The 19136-nt window shown below is 47.5% G+C and overlaps 1 protein-coding gene across 7 annotated transcripts in view; it reads left to right on the top strand.

Moving 5' to 3' along the window:
• The window catches only part of Cacna1c (calcium voltage-gated channel subunit alpha1 C), a 562276-nt gene that overhangs the window by 459229 nt on the left and 83911 nt on the right, over positions 1–19136 (top strand). For all 7 annotated transcript variants that reach the window (XM_026788226.1, XM_026788225.1, XM_013352952.2 and 4 more), the window contains 9 exons: positions 569–689; positions 2485–2599; positions 3295–3415; positions 3745–3814; positions 9390–9522; positions 9844–9973; positions 11388–11447; positions 15235–15341; positions 18276–18363. In XM_026788226.1, the coding sequence (XP_026644027.1) occupies positions 569–689; positions 2485–2599; positions 3295–3415; positions 3745–3814; positions 9390–9522; positions 9844–9973; positions 11388–11447; positions 15235–15341; positions 18276–18363 (945 nt within the window). The remainder of the gene's footprint in view (positions 1–568; positions 690–2484; positions 2600–3294; positions 3416–3744; positions 3815–9389; positions 9523–9843; positions 9974–11387; positions 11448–15234; positions 15342–18275; positions 18364–19136) is intronic.

Genomic DNA, 19136 nt, shown 5'->3' with positions numbered 1-19136 from the left:
GACTGATCTGGTTGGGAGGTAAAGGACCTGACTTTGCTCTCCAGCATCCTTGCCCCAGCATCCTTGCCACTGGAAGAATTCCAGCTGGTCCAGAGTAGTGCTTTCATGAATGTTTCGGCAAATGACAGCTACATGTATTTGAAACAAGTATTTGAGTTTCAAAATAGACTTATTTACAAATAAAGGGAACAATCTGTATATGTTTATATTGCTAAAATCTTAATGATGGCACCAAATGATTATGTTTAATTCACCTGACACTGCCACCCAGGGAACTAATGGTGACCATCTCTTATACTGTATGTCAAGAGCAACCTGATATTTTGATCACAAAGCTTTTATATATGCCAGTGGCCATGCAGTTTGTCTGTGGGTAGGGGTCAACTTGCCCAGGCTTGTAGTCCCCAAGAATAATTGGGAGCCAGAACAGGAAAAGTCTAAATGAGATTTGGGGAATTTCTGTTAATATTGTGGGACAGGGCAGGGCAGGCAGGGCAGGGCAGGGGAGTTTGGGGGTTTGCTGTTGGTCTAACGCTGTGTCCCTTATTGGTGGGAATGTGTCATTCAGATCCTGACCGGGGAGGACTGGAATTCGGTGATGTATGATGGGATCATGGCTTATGGCGGCCCCTCTTTTCCAGGGATGTTAGTCTGTATTTACTTCATCATCCTCTTCATCTGTGGAAATTGTATCCTTTGATGCTGATGCTGCCCCAACCCTGCTATCCCACTCGGCCTTTTGCACAGTGCCATATGTGTGCTCTAAGGCCCCGACTGGGGCTCTGTGCTGTGGCTGCCCATCTGCAAGCTAGCTGGGCAAGACCACTTTTGGAAGGAAATGTGTTCTGGCCTAGAACCACTTCAGGTGTGGTGGTCTGGGTGCATGCTGCAGCCGGGACCCAAGAGACAGTGCACCTCACATTCCTGAGCCCATTTACACTCTAGGGCCAACCTCTCTTCAAGGTGTGCTCTGGTCATAGTTTAGGTGAATGAGGCCCCCAAGCATTGCAGCCTGCGCAACCAAACTCGCACAGACTAGGATGCAGTGTGTCTGGAGTTGTGTGCCCTGGCCACTCTGGAGCCACTGCATTCACTCAGATCTCAACTCTGTGCATTGATCAGTTTCCTCCCTTTGAAGCTGTTCTTGGGGCTACAGTCATAGACAGATGAACAAATTACCAAGTCCTTCTTGATAGCTCCTTCCTGATCAGAGGCAGGGCCAGGACTCCAGTACCTCAAGCCCTAGGCTTTTCTTTTCTCCCACTGGTTGAGTCTGTGAGAGTGGAGTCTAGAGCTGGTTGATAAGATAGAAACACCCCTAGCCCCAAGTTTGAGAGAAACCCTTGGTTTGGGTCATTCAAAAGTAAAGAACACTATGCTACCTGCAGGGAAAATTAGCATTCTATCAGCCAGATGGCCTTGGTATATCAAAGGCCTTCTTCTTTGGCATATCTACAGTACAAGACAGGGTGAGAATCCCTGGTCCAGTAACCTTTTATGTGCCTACAGATTGCATTAGATAGAAAACCACTTGAGCTTCTCATGTACAAAATTATTAAAGGTTTGTAGAAGTCAGTGTCCAAGTATGTGTAAAGGATTATATGAAAACAAATGTACTTTGGGCCCTATCCCTGAGATAAATCCCATCATGTGTATTTCAAAATTTGAAAAATAAATTGAAATCCAGATCTTTGCTGCAGGCGTTCTGAATTTGCAGTGGAATAATAGAAAGTACTGCTTAAAGGGTCCCGGTGAGTTGGCTGGGAAAATGCACATAAGGGCTCCTTAGCTTCTAGGGCCAAAAGTCAATAGTCATCTAGGACAAACCCTTCTCTGGGGAGTTCTAGCTCTGTGTAGCCAGTGGTGTGGATTTATGGGTGCCCAGGACTGGGTATTGGGTTCAACAAACTTAAAACTGCCCAGCTATTCCTTCTTGGTTCTGTGGTTCTCTGGTCCATAGTGTTTCTGTTGGTAGAAAAGCAGGGCTTGGCAGGGTGGGAGAGACAGGCAGATGACTGCTTCAGCAAGAATTCTCAAATCGGCCCAGCTCTAGTCATACAGACACCTCAAAGGGTGTTCGTATGTCACGGCCTGACGGGTTCCAAGCCACCTCTTCAGAGCCGTGTTATGTGAATGGATCTTAAGAACAATCTGATAGAGGTGGTGCTGCCTGTCAAAGGCAGGCATTTCAGTGGTAAAATGAAGAATGAAGTCCAGCAGTTAAAGAGCAAGGCAGAGCCTGGTGCTTCAGACCTGTCCTGCTCCAGTCTGCAAAGCCTGCCTGGTCTCAACCACTTAGAAAACTCTGAACAGTGAGCAGGCAGGTGGGGACAGAAAAGAAGGCACACGGCTGGTCTCCACCCCTCAAAATGGGTCTCTCCTGGGGAGCTCTTACTTCTGCATGCTCTGTACTCTCCCTGCCCCCTGTGGTCATCATGTTTCCCAAAACCAAGGGTCGTTTTCTTTAAGAACGGACACAAACAGATATCCTACTGAATGTGTTCTTGGCTATTGCCGTGGACAACCTGGCTGATGCCGAGAGCCTCACTTCCGCCCAAAAGGAAGAAGAAGAAGAGAAGGAGAGAAAGAAGCTGGCCAGGTAACCCTCTAAGCTTAGAAAGTCATCCCCACTGGTGGGAGAAAGGGCTGGTGCTCATCCCATGGCCATTTTTGGCTGAATTGGACTGGAGTGATGCTTTCACGGTACTTTGGCTCCTCCTGTAGTGTCCAGCCGTTGCTGTATAGTCTCTGCAGAGACAATGCATTTCCCACACCGGTCCAGGAAGTCAGGGGCTATCCCTTGGGAAGAGAAGCCATGGAAACACAAGGAGGAGATGGGGGAGGGGAAAAGCTGCCTTCGGAAGAAAACACAACTCCAGCTCAGAAAATGATGCTTTTCTCCCTATTTTTGTACCCTTGGTGTGTTAGAAAGACAGAATAAGGTTCTACATTCCACCCCAGTTGTGTAGCTAGAACCTGTCTTATGCCCTTGTTGGACACTGAGCAGAGATCCTATAGGAATCCTAAGTGAGACCCAGAATCCTCTGATTTAAAAGGGGGAGCAACTAAGGATCTGGGAGAGGTCGAATGTGTCCCAGACAGAGCCAGGGGTGGGCAGCATTGTGGTACCTATCCTGGAGCTGCAGGTGTGATATCCCTAGAGCAGAAATAATATATGTAGACCCAGGGCTGGTCTTGCTGCCCCCAGAGACCACAAAGCAGTTCCTCTCTACACTGTCCACTATCATTCCAGTAAACATCCATTTCTGGGTTTTTTTCCTGCTGACCGGCCAGGACTGCCAGCCCAGAGAAGAAACAGGAGGTGATGGAGAAGCCGGCAGTGGAGGAGAGCAAAGAAGAGAAAATTGAGCTGAAGTCCATTACTGCAGATGGAGAGTCTCCGCCCACTACAAAGGTGAGGGGCGGGCGTCTTTAGGAGCTCAGGGACTGTCACTAAGTGGCGGTGTGAGGGGGTGTCTTCCTGTTCTTTACCTGAATGAAAGCAAAAGAAGGGAAGGATGAGGGGAGAAGAGAGTGACGATGGAATTGAGGGGGAAGAAAAGACACGCTGGTGGAACCTCGGCCTTTCTGATGTTCCAAGGGGAGCTGAAAGCCAGGAGGACAAAGATGCATTTTTTGTTTTAAGCTCAGCGCCTGACTATGGTGTAATTCCAAGGCTCCTCTAAGCCCGAGAACCCTAGCACTCATCTAACTGAATTCTTCTTCCTTCATTTTTCTGCCTAGATCAACATGGATGACCTCCAGCCCAGTGAAAATGAGGATAAGAGCCCCCACTCCAACCCTGACACTGCAGGTACTGTTGTACTACCTGGCCCTGAGACTGAAAGGCTGTGGGTGGAGACTCAGCTCTGTGGGAGTGGCCGAGCCCTGGGGTCCATGGGACTGGTCTCCTCTATGAACACCTTCACCACTAAGCATCTCGTGTCTGGATTTAAGTATTGCCAGTTGCCATCTGCGGGAAATGCTCTTCCTGGGTTCCTCACGATAATATTGGGATAATACCATATTTGAGGAAGACTTTTTGAAATAGAATTACTTTGGCTTATTCTTTTTTAAATTTCTGTTTTATTGTTTAAGAAAAGGGGAAGTATGCAGGATACAAATTAAATATTTTCTAATAGTAGCAAATTTCATGAAGAAATTTGTCATAAAATAATTCTTCCATATACAGATCATTTACCAGCTATTAAAGACTAATGCAAATTTTCATACTAATGAGATATAAAGGCTCGTTTTCATATAAAGAAACAAATCTTGGCTAAATATTCAGTGTTGCAGGTCACAGAGCATCTTCAACATTTCTCATAGTTGATCAATATTTTTATTTCATAATTGTCAGCGCTAAGAATACTTCTCACATAAAACATATTAAGCAATAGACCTATGCTTAAGGCCAGATAAAGCAATTGCTAGAAGTGTCATCCTAACCCCAAGCCAAAATTCATTTCATGATTTTTCTTAATGACACTCAAGTCAGCAACTCAAGCAGCACTTTTTAAAATCTAGAGATCAGCTGATTCTTACGTTAGAGAAATGATAGTGAACTATTGCCTGTTTCCCACAATGAAACCATTATGTGTCTGCAACAGCAGAAGACTCTGTATGAACTTTACGATAGGCAATGGCTTTAAATCCGAATTGCGACATCTCCAGCAGTGCTCGCTGGCGTGGCTTGGCGTGCTAGCACACACAGTGCAAGTGCCTGCTGGGTGTTGAGAACCTAGGCTGCACTAAAGCCGTGTGAATCATAGCGGGTCCTGGTAGAAGCACCTTCGGCACCTCTCACCTTTGCTTTCGAGTTCCGTTTTGGTGGCTGCACAGTCATAAACCTTTCACTATGGGCAAAGTTTTTACAACCCCCTGTATAACAGCCGCGGCCCACCGTTTAAGAAGCTGTGCTCCTGCGCCACCAATGTGGTTAACGTTTCATCCCACCACGTGTGTCGCTGCCACTGTCAACTTACGTATTTTATTAGTATAGCATATGCTGCTGCATTCTGCTCACCTAATAATAGTCAATCCAGAATCCATCTTGTCATTACTCAGGAGGCATTGCTCACTAGGAGGACAGCTGCCATCACAGATGTCCCATTTGTGGCTCCATAAAATGCTCTCAGGTCTCTCATTGCCAAAGGAACTCCTGCTGACAAGATTCTGTGCATTTGTCTGATGCGTGACCTGACAGGCAGTCTCCTTTCAGAGGGTTTTAAGGTTGGAGGCCCTGGCTGTCCCGCCACAATCTACACCCCAACTTCTGGAAGCCCCATCCCAACGTGAACCTTAGGCTTGCTTCCTCAAGCTGCCAATTTGTCTCAAGCTCCAAACTTGAAGGCAACGCACAGCAAATGACTGTGAATTGTAAATGACCTTTCTTCTTTAGCCAGGTTAGACTGCACTCAGCTGGTACCCCAGGGAGGTGGCCAAAAGCCAAGCTAAGCTATGTCTCCTTGTTGCTTTCCCCCACTGGTTCTCTGCTGGGTCTACAGAGATGCTATAGGCCTCCTCCCTAGAAGCAGCTCGCGGCTCGCAGGAAGAGCCGAGTGTGTCCAGGGTTTGATGTCTCAAAACCCTAAGGGTTTATGGGGAAGGCTGTGCAGAATCTTAAAGACTTGCTAGAAGCAATGACTCAAAGCAAAGGAAAGATTTTTGTCTGTGTCCCCAATAAATAAATTCTATTCTGTAATGATGTTTTTCGAGATAATTGGGAGAAAAATTGAATATGGACCAGGGGCTAAATTATTTTAAGTAGATTTTTGCTAATCATGTTAGTATAATAATGTGGTAATTCTGTCTCTAAAATACTACAGTGTTTATGTCTAGAGTCTGAAGTGTTTAGAAGTTGCTTTAAAAATGGTTCAACAATCTCCTAAAGTGAGAGCAGAAAAGATAAGTAAAACTACATCAGCCAAATGGCAGTAGATGTTGAAAGCAGACGGAGAGCCGCCTTACAAGTCTCTCTACTCCTGTAGAGTCTAAGTAAAATTATAGTAATAGATAAGAAGAGCCCATCCCAGGCTAGTGTGGCCTGTAAGAGGCAGCCCCATGTACACTGTGCCTGTATCTGAGTCTTTTCAGCTAAGCCCCTGAACCCCCACTTCTGCATGTCAGAGGGATGTCAGACCTCCTAAGTCTGTGGCAGTGACATTGAGCTGTGTTGTTCTAAGTAGAACGTAGAGTGTTGGCTTTTTTAAGCCTCTGGTAGACACTTGCCTTCATTTTTCTTGGTCCTTTTACCCCTTTAATTCCTATGTTGGTCAGCTTCCTGTCAGAGAAAAATACCAGAAATAGTGACTCTTTCAGGATGAAGGGCTCTGGCTCACTCACAGGTTCAGAGGTCGAAGTCCGTGGTCTTTTGATGGCGTCACATGGGCCTTTGGAAAGGCCCAATAGGTCAAGGGTGGGTGGGTATAGGTTCTATTTCTTAAGAAAGTGTGGAAGTTTCATCATCAACAGAACCAAGGGCTGCTGGGATGGGGGTGTAGCTCAGCTGGTTGAATGCTTATCCCCGATCACATAGCCCTGGGTTCTATCCTCAGACTGCGTGGGCACCACATAAAACAGATGTGGTAACCCACACATATAACCCCAGATATAATGGAGGGATGGATGGGGAGGTCAGTCCCTGAAGGCCGGGTAGTCGGGACACTGGGGGAAAGGTTACTCTCCGGTGTATGTTTTCTGGGAATCAGGTGGGGAAATATGGGTGGGGTTTTTTTGTTTGTTTGTTTGTTTAGTTGACCAGAATTTTGATGAATTTTTTGTTTTGTTTTGGTTTTTTACTTTTTGTTTTGAGACAGGGTCTCATGTTGTAATTCTGGTTGGCCTGAAACTTAGTATATAAACCAGGCTGGCCTCAAACTCACACGGACATCTACCTGCCTTGAGCCTCCTGAGTACTGGAAAGTGTTTGGTTTTTTGCTTTTGTTTTTAGTCTCAAGTATAAATTGTTAATTTTAAAGGAAGAGTTGTATTAAATTTATTCCTATTTTCTTAATATCGGATGCATTCTGTTTGCCTTCAGCTGCCTGTCCTCTCCTATTGCCTGCCTACCCGTGTGAGTCCCCTCCCTCTGCGCCTACAAGGCCCTTTCTCATATCCATGTCTCTACACTAACATTCTTGTCAGTTCTGCAGAGCAGGCAATGAGAGGAAGCTCAAAGTGGAAGAGCATTAGCTTCAGCCAAAGCACACACTATTACAGCTTCTTGGGCCCTAAGAAATGACTGCACACCGGGCACCTTAAAATAAACTAGGTTGATTCTATCACACTTTCACATGTCTGACATCAGAGTGTTAGCAGCGCCGTTCTCCTTCTGCAAGGAAAGAATCCTTGCGTGTCTCTTCCTCTTTCCTTTTGGTAGCCAGAAATGTTCAGCTTGTAGACCTACCACACTCATCTCTGCCTCTGTCTTCATTTGCATGGCCTTCTAACCTGTGTGTGCCTTTAGACCTTCTCAGAAGACCAACTGTCATTAGATGTACGGCCCAACATAGTCCACCATAACTGATCACATCTGCAAACACCCTGTGTCTAAGGTCATACTCTGAAATTCGGGTGAGCATGACTTGGAGACTACCAGTCAGCTCACTGAAGTGACTGGCCACACAATGGTTGGATTTAAGCAGATAGTCTGTTAGGAATTCAGAGCAGACAGGATGTGACTGAGAAAGACGTGGAAAACTAACTTCGTATGCTCTGTATCTGTCTTCTGGGGAGATGGCAGTGTGAGAGCTGCCACTTGCACGACTTCAGCTACACACCAGTGTCCTGAAATATCTATGTGCTGTTACTGTTATTCCTTTAGAGGGGAAGCGGAGCACGGGGAGAGTGAGTGTAAGAGCCATATTCAGAAAGCAACAGAGTCATGATTTAGACGAAGGCATTTTCTGGAACATTTCTGGGTATGGCAGCCATTGCAAGCTACCTTTCCCAGGCTGTTGATTTCCAAGCACACATAGCACCTTCCCTGTAGATGCTGTGAGGCGAGCTAAGTAGGAATGGGTCTACTGATTTCCATGCGGTCTAGCCACTGGCCAGGAGAGCAGAGGAACCCTTCACCTGATGTCGCTGTCCAGCATCAGGACGAAAGCCTCTTGTCATTGCTTGAGCTCCGCTATCCCTGCCTCACCTTCTGGGAAATCGTAGGAAAATGCAGAGATTTTGAAGATCACTTTTTAAAAATGAATATTAATTCAATTAGTTCCTTGACGATTTTATGTATTTATTAACATATAGTGCATTCTGGTTATTCTTATCACCGCCCCCACCTTTCCCAACTCCCTTCCACCCCTGTCATGCATGCCCTCCTCCCTACAGTTGTGTCTTTCTGTGTGGCTCTATGACTCAGGGTTTAATCAGAGCTGCCTGGGTGACTGGCATTGGTGCTGTCCACTGCAGCCTGGTGGGCTCTTCCCTGGGTATTCAGCTGATGGCAATGACTGCCCCTCACCAGAATCCAGTGATGCCAATAGTTCAGCGTGGAGAGGTAGCACCCCATGAGTCTCTTCTTCCCACCCATGACTGATTAACAGCAGGCCCAGTCTTATGCAGGCCCAGTAGAGGCAACCCGAGCTGCTGTGGGATCTCGCCTGCAGTGGCTGTCATTCCCAGAAGATAGCAGTTTGCGGCCCTCGTTCCTGTCTTCAGACTCACATGTTCCATCCAGTCCTTCTTTTGTCGTGTTCCCTGAGTCTTAGATATAAATGTCCTATTTCGGACTAAGCATGCAACTGTCACTTATGCTTGGCACCTACAGCAGCCATGAGTCTGTGTTCACTACCATCCATTGCAACTGGAAAATTCTCAGATTGCTGCTGAGAGTACCGTTTGTCTATGGGCATAAAGATAAACTCTTTCAAAGGCAGTTTGTGGCCATGTCAGTTTGGGTACAAAGCAATAGTAAGTTCCCTCATTTGATCAATGGGAGTTTCAAAATCGGACTGGGCCAGACGGGATTGCGCAAGTCAGCTAGGCCACCCCCTTCTCTCACCTGCAGCTAAGATAAATGGTGACACTTGGCAGTGCCTGAGCCTATCCCAACCCACTCTCTCGCACCTTTCAACCAATCGTAACCAATCTTCTCTTTTTCTCAGTGTTAGGGGATTTTCCAGCGTAGGGGATTTTCAGTTTTAAAACCACAAGTTTGGACAAAGTAGAACATATCCTATTTACAGCCCTTAGAACGATATACTTCCAGCAAAGCCTTCGACAGCCCCATGGGGCAGGGCAGAGCATCGGCCTGGATTAACATTCTACAGCTCCGAGCACCAGTAATGTCTTGATCCTGCTGTAGGAGGTGTCCGGAAGGAGACCCAGAGGGGAGAGCGAGACCTGGCTTTGAGAATGGAGCTTTTTGCTCTTTCTTACAGGGGAAGAGGATGAGGAGGAGCCGGAGATGCCTGTGGGGCCACGCCCCCGGCCCCTGTCTGAGCTACACCTTAAGGAAAAGGCGGTGCCTATGCCAGAAGCCAGTGCGTTTTTCATCTTCAGCCCCAACAACAGGTGTGTAAGAGTGGCAAGGGAAGGAAACTGCTTCCCCCTGGATCTGAACCTAGCACTTGCCTGTATCCAACCTACAGGAGAAGCCTAGGTGCCCCTGGTTCCCCACAACTTCTGTGGAGACACTAAATTAGGAATGTCCTGGATCATGAGTCAGTTGGTCTGTGGTTAATTCCCTCTTCAGGATTTTCACGTGTGAAGTATTCCTAGTGGGCCACACTAAGTCCAGTTACCTTAAGACACCGAGGCTCAGTGGTAGTGAACTTGTCCTGCCTGTATCCCACCTTTCATGACATCTCCTTCCTCTTCCTCCTTTGCACACAGGTTCCGCCTCCAGTGTCACCGCATCGTCAACGACACGATCTTCACCAACCTGATCCTCTTCTTCATTCTGCTCAGCAGCATCTCTCTGGCTGCCGAGGACCCCGTGCAACACACCTCCTTCAGGAACCATGTATGCACTCGGTTTTGCTCTCTGCACCCTGTCCTTCTGAGAGTGGAGCGGGCCCACAGCTTCTGCTGCTGATGTCTTTGCTCAGTTAGGAGGCCCGTTCTGGACCTCATAATCCAATTACAGTGAAGGGTCCTCTAAGAGATTAGAACCTTGATAGAAAACCCAGCCCGGGAGTTTTCACTGAGCGAGTGAGCATGCATCCAGTGCATCTGGCTAGTTGATAATGGACAGTAATCAGGCATCTTGTTGCCTGTGGATGTTCCCCAGGAAGCTCAAGTTGCCTGTAAGTCAGCAATGTGGCCACTGGTTTCACGCCCTGCTCCCATTCCCTCTGACAAAGAAGGAGCATTGGCAATTAGGTGCTGATGTTAAGGCTGACCTTATAAGAAAAGTAATTTAAAAAACAAACATGATAATCTTCAAGAGTAAATATGTTTGGAGCTAACCAAGGCTCTCATGATCAACATTAAATACTAAAAAGAATTGCCATACTTCAAAAATCCCAAAACTTTATTAAATTTCAGCCACACAGGCATGAAGAAAAAAGAGCCACTCTCCAAAGCCATGTCTATAAATAAAGTTCTCAACTCTGGGATTCTGCCTGTTCCAGACTGTTTGCTGAGGTCAGGAGGAGTAGCCTCAGACCTGGTCCATCTCATAAGATGAAATCAAATATCAATGCTAGAGTTTGTTCTCAGCCTAGGCTGGCCTGGAGGATTTCCTTCCTAGGGCTCCAGGCCATGACAGCAGTGTCAATGTCCTCCTCTGACATAGCATGCCCCAGCTGTATGAGAGCTGGGCATTCTAGTGGCCCTGCAAAAGCAAACCCATTCTCTGCTCTCCTGACCAACATCCCGTGGTCTATTCTGGGTTTATAAGTAAATCGGGTGGATGACGGAAGGAAGCATCCAGATGGACGCTGTTCTGACCTGGTTCCTGTTGAGGCCTGCCCCGGCAGCTCCCCCTACCTGCCTACAGACACCAAGCCGAGCCAGAGCCACCCGTGCCAGCTCTGAGTGGGAACTAACGTGGGGAAGTCTTTCCTACCTGTCTCCTCGCCTGTCTCCGTGTGGAAAGGCTCTGGTGGTGTACGGGGGATGCGCCTTGTTTTGAAGTGCTTTTCCTTTTCTGGTGAACATCCACTGACCTCGCCCCTTTCCTGCTTGTGTCCTGCCCCCCCCCCCCCCATCCTATTTGTTTTTGTTTTGCAGATTCTGTTTTATTTTGACATTGTTTTCACTACCATTTTCACCATTGAAATTGCTCTGAAGGTAAAGCCCCATCTCCCTCTCTCTTCCTTCCTCTCTCTGCCAGTCCCAGCTCTCCGCTGCTGTCTGTCTTGTTGCTAACACATGCTCCTGTTGGTGTTGGGTGCACTCTCAGAGCCACTAATCCAATTCTGCTTATTTTTCAGATCCTAGGCAATGCAGACTATGTCTTCACTAGTATCTTTACATTAGAAATTATCCTTAAGGTAATGCCCCTGAGCCATGTGTCTCCGTCTCTCTGTGTCTCTGCTCTGTCTGGTGACTCTTCCGTTTCCTTCACTCTCTGACTCTTGTGTCCTCACTTCATGCCCTCACTTCGCCTCAGCTCAGCCGCCAGGAGGAACCCACCCTACCACACCACTCCCATCCACTCACTCAGCCGCAGTTCTAGGCCTCGAAAAGTCATGCACTGGCTGTGTCACCATGGGTGCTGTCCCATCACTGGCTGAGCATGGTGGCTGTCAGGGGTGTTCAGAACCCACGTTCGCATGTACCTTCTAGAATCAGTCAGTGGCTGAGCCCTACTTGAAATTCTCTCTCCCTCCTCCTGCATAGAGGAAATGCCAAACAAGCTCTAGGAAAGCAAACCCTCTGGAGCGTGAAGGAGTCACTTTGGCTCCTGTGGTTGGAGGCTTATCATCAATCCCTTTCTCAGTATCAAGGCAAACATAACGGCTAAGCAGAAGTTGAGCCATGTAATGGTTAGTAACGGTGGGCCTGAAACAGGCCTGGGAGCCAGCATCACAACTGAGACATACAGCAGACAACTAGAGGTTGTTTCTAACCTTTTATGACCTGCTTCTCTAATCCCCCACCCCTGTAAGCTGCAGCTCAGATGAGAGAGGTTTATTACAGGTTGTTACACATATGTCTGCACTTGTAAATCAATGCATGGCCTTGGTAGTCGACCTAGGCTGTAGGACCTTGGGTAATATCGGCTTCTCTCTGAGCAAGGGGGAGATTTTACCCTCAAGCAGAACAGACAGAGGACTCCTAGTCTCTGGGCACAGGCTTTAGCTTAAGCATCTTCCTGGGACACTTGCCTGGGATGCCCTCTCCCAAAAAAAGCCCAGGCCTCTCTTCGGCTCATCCTTGGGGTGGATACAAGCCGCTGTCCACTCTGAGTGTGCACCAGTACCAGCTCCAGACCTCTCTTCCTGACGAAACCCTCAGATCGCGCCCAGCCTTTTAGAAGGCTTGACATTTCTGTGCCATCCAGATATGACTTGAGTTGGGCAGATTCTGTGCCTCCCAGGATGTCCTTATACCTCAGAGGCTCAGTGGTCCTGACCCTTAGCTTCCCTTGCACACCAACTGTGTGGCTCAGATGTCTCTTTCCTGCTCAGAGATGTTAGATGGGGGTCACGTTCCTGGAAGTAGGTGCCTAGAGCCTACATACCGATTCCTCCTTTCCACGGTGAGCCGCGTTGCTGCTGCACCCTAGACTCAAGGTCGCATACGGGTCCTGGAGGAGCTTTCCCAGGACAAGAAAATCTCTGAGGCCCAGTTCCCAGGACCCCAGGCCGAGCTTCGCTTGAGGATTTCAATGGTGCTTTCTCCTTAAGATTGCCATGCAAGAGGAGATGAGAGTCTCTGCAAGCATTGCCATGGCAAGCCCTTCCCCCCCACTTCTTCCTTTGGCTTCCAGCCTCTTTTCCGCTCACTGTGCTTCCGAATACTCCTCCCGCATTCCCACCCCACTTCCCACACCTCCCGCGCCTGGGTTTGTCTGCCCAGCTGGGAGGACCTGTATCATGCCAAGACACTGATTGTGATGGTGCCCACAGCCTCATTTGCTCTAAGGGATTGTTGAAGAGCCATTGGTCTTTGAAAGGACAGGACAGGTAGGAGCGTACTAATTAGCCTGTTCTGCCGAGAACGAAAGTAGAATCAGAACCAGCCAAGGAAGTGGCATAAGTGACAGGGTGGCTTGTCCCTAGAGGTTGCCTGGAGAAAGGTGATTGTCTGGGTTGGGTGCGAGGAGAAAACCTTCACCTCCAGCTCAAAGGACTTGGAAGCTCTATTCTCACTCCATCCCTTTCTCAGAGCGTAGATGCCTAGTCCCGGGCCTTTCCTCGGAAATAATTCAGGATTTAGGGACCAGGCGGGTGACAATCTAGTGGCACAGGGTAGAAGAAGGTCACTTGTCCAGGTATCTGTCCCTGGCTTTTTCTGGTGCCATGAATGCACATAGACTTCAGATAAATGTTCTGCCTTCCGAGTATCTACTTCCCTTTCTCACCCCACTCTTCCTATGGTCTCACCTGGGCACACGTCCATTGCTCCCACCCAACATCCTCATACATTCTGAAGGGCTGCTCTAATTCTAGCATCCATGACAAAACATGCCCAAAGTCAAGAGACAGAAGTTGTGTTGCGAGCCACATTGTCCCTGTCCAGGACTTCCTGATGGATATGAACAGTGGCAGTCACTTAACTCTACTGTCTGGGGCCCAGGTCTTCACAGAGCATAGGACAGTGAGCCCTCCAGATTGTAGTCTTTGGGAGGGATCTGTAGCCATATTACCCCAGAATCTTTTATGTAATCTCCCCACTTCTGAAAACTGCTGCCGAGCACAGATTCCCGAGTCCCCTGTGATCTCCCGCTGTAGGAGATAAATGGCAAGAATTAGGTCACAAGAGCTATTTTTGCCAATTTCCCCCTGTATTGGTCTTTGGGTGTACCTCCCTAGACATGCTCTGATTCCAAAGAGAAAAACTGGACTCCAGGTGACCAGGAAACTGTTCTTGGTCTCTCAACCATCAGTTCCACATTTTTTTCTTGGGTAGATGCTCTGTGACCGGTAGCTTTATTTAGGCTCCTTCTGGGTCTTTGCAAGCCTTTACTGCAGTCAGCAAAGTGTGAGTGTCCAGAGTGCAGTTTCTTACACACACAGGGAATAATGTGAGTCAGATCCTAAAACAATAATCATCACCTGACATGCTCTTGTTTTGAACATTTTTAGAGAATGTTCTTTGCTGTCTGACCCATGCAAAAACATGAAATATCACTCACACTTTATAGATAAGGGCACAGCTTCTGTTGTATAGGAGGAATATAGATTTTTAAACCCAAGCCATAGTGAAAGCGAACACACCTATGGAGCTTGTCATGTGCAGAAACATGTCCTAAGTGCTTCGTGTGTGACTACTCCACTGATGCTCACAACCCATGGGACAAGTGTTACCATTATCCTAATGTAGCAGAGGAAGAAAATGAGTCACAAAAAAGTTCATTTTTTTTTTGCATGAGGCATGTGAAATATAGCAGAGCTGGACTTTGAATCCAGGTCATCTGGCTTCAGAGGCTGTATTTTACCCCACTGTTCCACCTTGGCCCTCTGAACATAGCTCCTGCTCTTTAAAAGACCCCATCGAGCTTCTACATTTGTCAGAGACCCTAAGCATTGCTGAGACTAGCATGTAGAGAAAGGCTAACTACAGTTATTGGTACCGACAGAAGTTTTCTAGAATATGGGATTTTTTTTTAATGGTAAATCCAATTAAGTCCTGGACAAATCAGGATGGTCGGATGCCCATCTGGGCATGTCTCATTCTTCCATTGATGCCTCGTGTCTCGGCTGGCCCTGAGGGTGAGATGGGGAAAGGAAGTTAGGAGCCATGCACGCAGTGGGAACATAACCTATGCAGAAGCAGCAAAGGACCCTGCAGGGTGCAGCCGTGTCGGCCTGGGGATGAAGGACAGTGGAATGTTAGAAAAGTGTCATGGTGCCAATCTGAGGTTTGGGGTTGAAGAACCTGACACTTGTCAGAGCTACTAAATGTCCCGAGCTGGGGGGTGGGGGTCCTTTGGTAGCTGAAGGAATGGCGGAGGAGTTTCTTGGCACTGCGTCACCTTCAGTCCTTCCTGCTATCCCTGTGCAGTGCTTGGGCTCTTCCCTGGGGATGCTGATGCTGTAGGCAGGAAGCCCGGTGTCTAAACATCTCTGAAGCCTGGGTGGGTCACTCACTTGTGTTCTCTCCTCCCTGCAGATGACTGCTTACGGGGCTTTCCTGCACAAGGGCTCTTTCTGCAGAAACTACTTCAATATCTTGGACCTGCTGGTGGTTAGCGTGTCCCTCATCTCCTTTGGCATCCAGTGAGTCCCTCAACCCAAGATGGGGGCAAGCAGCTAGGAGTGGGTGTCAGAGAAGTCAGTCAAGCCCTGCAGGGCCTTCAAGCGGGATTCTAACAGTGTGACTGGGATTGGAATGGGATGGACCCTAAAGTAGTACCCAGTGTTTGTTTTTGTGTCATTCTCCTCCCCCCTCCTCCCCCCTCCTCCCTCTCCTCCTCCTCTTCCCTGTCCTTTCCTCGTGGTACTTGGGACTGAACACAGGGCCTAACTTGTTAGGCAAGTGCTCCAAGCTCTTTTAGTTTTTATTTGACATAGGTCCCACTAAGTTGCCCAGGCTGACCTTGAACTTACGACTTCCTACTTTAGCTCCTGAGTAGAGAGGATTATAGACTTGCACCACCAGCCCTACTTAATTTCTTATATCTGTGTCTTTCATGGTCTGACACTTGAGGTACATTAATCCACAAGAATTTGTTTAAATGTCAGTATTTTTGTCATGGCAGGTTCAGGCTCCATTACAAACAAACAGGCATCTGTGGTACCTTCCTCTCTCTAAGCTTCCTTCACTATGCCTAAGGCCTGGGGCTGCCCTAGAGCTGCCCAAACCGGCCATTGCTCTGACCCACCCTGGCCTAGCCCAGCCTTTTCCCCTGATTCCCACATCTGTCCTCAGTCAAAGTCCATGCACACACCTACACATGGTGGGGGTATGTGCTTCTGTTCTACAATGAGGAGAGAGAAGAGAGAGATTAAGAAGGAGGAGGGTGGTGAGCACTGCTTCTCAACCTTAACTGCACAGAGGAACCTTCTGGGGAAGTTAAAAAGAATGCCTTTTTCCTGGGCCCCACCCCTGGAGCGACAGCTGCACAAGGACAAGGAATGAGTTGTAAAACTCTCTAACCTGAGTCCCTCTCAGGCCAAGTTGCAAAAGTTTCTCTCAGGGTTGAAAGAAATTTGATTCTGAGTTTCTACCTATTCTAACAATTGTGCTAACTAATCCTACACTTTGAGTTTTAAAACGTTTTCACAGATCTGTTCTTCCATGGTACACACACACACACACACACACACACACACACACACACACATAGGTACACACACACTACTTATAAGGTAGGCAAGGAAATACTTTTATAAATTTTGGTGTTCAAGACATTCAGAGACTAAGCCAAGGTTATACCAGTCACCAAGGCTTGTATCCCAGGCTTTGGGTCTCCCTTCCCAAGGTTGGCTCATGGCTAGCCTCTATGGTGATACGGGGGCCATGGAAGTGAGACCTTTTTTTTTGGTCATCAATTATGTTACCTAAAATTTCTCTTTCGGAGCCTAAAAATCTAGAGTCCCACCTCAACACTACCAAGGTCACTGTTTCACATGAACCAACAACTCCTCTTGGTCATTTTGATTTTTTTCTTTTGTTTTGTTTTGTTTTCGAATCTGCCCTTAATTTTTTCCATTGTGATGCAATCCTAACTTCATGTCTCCCAAATGCTGTGGGAACAGTGACAGAGAGAAATGGCCTTTGTGGCTTTTGAAGTAAAGATCCATGGACTAGAGAAACTGCATTTTTTTTTGTACTATCTCTCTCTTGACATAGGAAGAATAAGATCTGCACTTACTAATACATCAGACCCTGGTTTTTTGTTTGTTTGTTTGTTTGGTTGGTTGGTTGGTTGATTGGTTCCCAGCTAAGTCTGGATCCTGTTGTCACATGCTGGAGCAGATGCTTTAATTAGACAGCACCTCAAGTCAGAGGTTACTTCGGAGGCTACTGAGTGTGGTTAATGACTTCTACTTGGGTTGGACAGATGGAAACCATCTAGCCATCTCAATGAAGGACTTATGGGGGTACCTGTCACCACTTCCCACCAGGAAGTAGCCATAGACCAAAGCACCCAGATATGCTGGCATGACCTTGGCATTCCATGGTTCTTGGGACACCACTTCTTCTTTGAACATTTTTCCTGGCACACCACTGCCTCCTGGAAGTCTGAGCATGTCCTGAACCATGGTAGAATTTATACACAGTAGTGGGCAATGACCCAGGCATTGTGTTTGGAAATATTCCAGAATTACTTCCCCATGCCTACCACCTCCAACCACAAAGCCTGAAGTTTCACCATCAACATGCATTTGGTATGTACTGTGGTGATGTCTTCAGCAGGCAAGATAGTGAAAACTGCCATTTTACTTGGTGTATTTATACTGTACCAAGTCCCTTTTACCTATTGTCCATAAATTCTCCTTCAGTCCCTGAAACAGTCCTTGGAGCTCATTACTGCCCCATTTTCCAGATGAAAAACCAGGGCACAGAAAACTAAGAAATGTGTCCTGGTGCAGCTGGCAGGTCACAGCGTGGGGACTGATGCAGGTCTGGCTGGCTTTCATTGTCACCTTTGACACTGTAGACATCTCTTAAGTCACATATTAATCTGCTGGGGACTTGGTTTTTGTGCCCCAGCCCTCCCTACACCAGGGCTGGAGACCAAAAGAAGGGCCTCAAGCATGCCAGGCGAGCCCTCACCCTGAGTGGTGTCCCCACTGCTGCTGTGCCTTTACTGCCAGGGTCACAAAGGTCCCAGGGGCACAAAGAGGCCCCAGGTTCTTAGCACTGAGTGATAGTTCTCAGTCCCCAAGACAGAGTCTTCCTTCCTTTCCTCCTTCCTTCCTTCTTTCCTTCCTCTTTCCTTCCTTCCTTCTTTCTTTCCTTCCTTCCTTCCTCTTTCCTTCCTTCCTTCTTTCCTTCCTTCCTTTCTTCCTTCTTTCCTTCCATCCTTCCTTCCTTCCTTCCTTCCTTCTTCCTTTCCTCCCTCCCTCCTTCCTCTTTCCTTCCTTCCTTCCTTTTTCCTTTATTGTCTGTCTAAGAGCAACCACTCAGAACAGCATCCACACACACATCATTCTCCGCTGTAGCCCAGGCAGGGGAACTAACCACCCACCCTGCTTCTCTCCCAGGTCCAGTGCAATCAACGTTGTGAAGATTTTACGAGTGCTGCGGGTCCTCAGGCCCCTGAGGGCCATCAACAGGGCCAAGGGGCTAAAGGTAAAGTAAGAGGGTCTGGGCGGACAGCATCAATGCAGTAAACATTATCTTCTGACTGGTGGAAGCTGAGGTGACGGACAGGCTACAGGTGGAAGAGTGTCACCTGTGATAGAGTCACTCTCTTAAGTGTTTCAAAGGATTGCCCCCCCCCCCACACACACACACACATGATAAGTCAGTCTCTGTATACCTGGTTCTTGACAAGGCAGTCACTGAAGCTGGCACCCCAGAAACGCTAATTTGCATCAAGATAGCAAAAGCAGAGAAGTTTACTGACTTGAACTGGACAGAGAGGGGCCAGAACACTAGGAAGTTGTTGGCCATCCCTTGCCAGGATCTAGCATTCATGGAGTATCGATGGTTCTCCTAGCTGGTTCCTAGGAGGCATCTACAGGGGTTACAGGGCCGGCTCCAGGGAGTGGCCTCCAGAGCAATTGAATTCCCCTCATTTATCGCTTACCCGGCTCAGCCGACAGATGCCAAAAGGCACACACAATACTCGCCCACTTAGGTTAACATTCCGATAGGTAGGACTAAGACAAGGGAGAAACCATTTTAAAGTTAACTAACATATTGTTTTATCTTCCAAGCCCTCGTCAAGGCAAACAAATAAACAAACAAACACAACCCACAGATTTTCCCTTAAAGAGGATACGAGGTAGTTTATTTTGGTGCCAAATATAGATTATCCTAACTTGGTGCTCCAAATACTATGTTTTTGTTGTTAGTTACTCATTCCTTTTTTTTTTAAATTGGCTTGCAGTGTAACAGGT

The sequence above is a fragment of the Microtus ochrogaster genome, unplaced genomic scaffold (assembly GCF_000317375.1).
Source record: "Microtus ochrogaster isolate Prairie Vole_2 unplaced genomic scaffold, MicOch1.0 UNK1, whole genome shotgun sequence".
In the NCBI taxonomy this organism is placed as follows: Eukaryota; Metazoa; Chordata; class Mammalia; order Rodentia; family Cricetidae; genus Microtus; species Microtus ochrogaster.
This window is presented reverse-complemented; position numbering and strand designations above follow the sequence as displayed.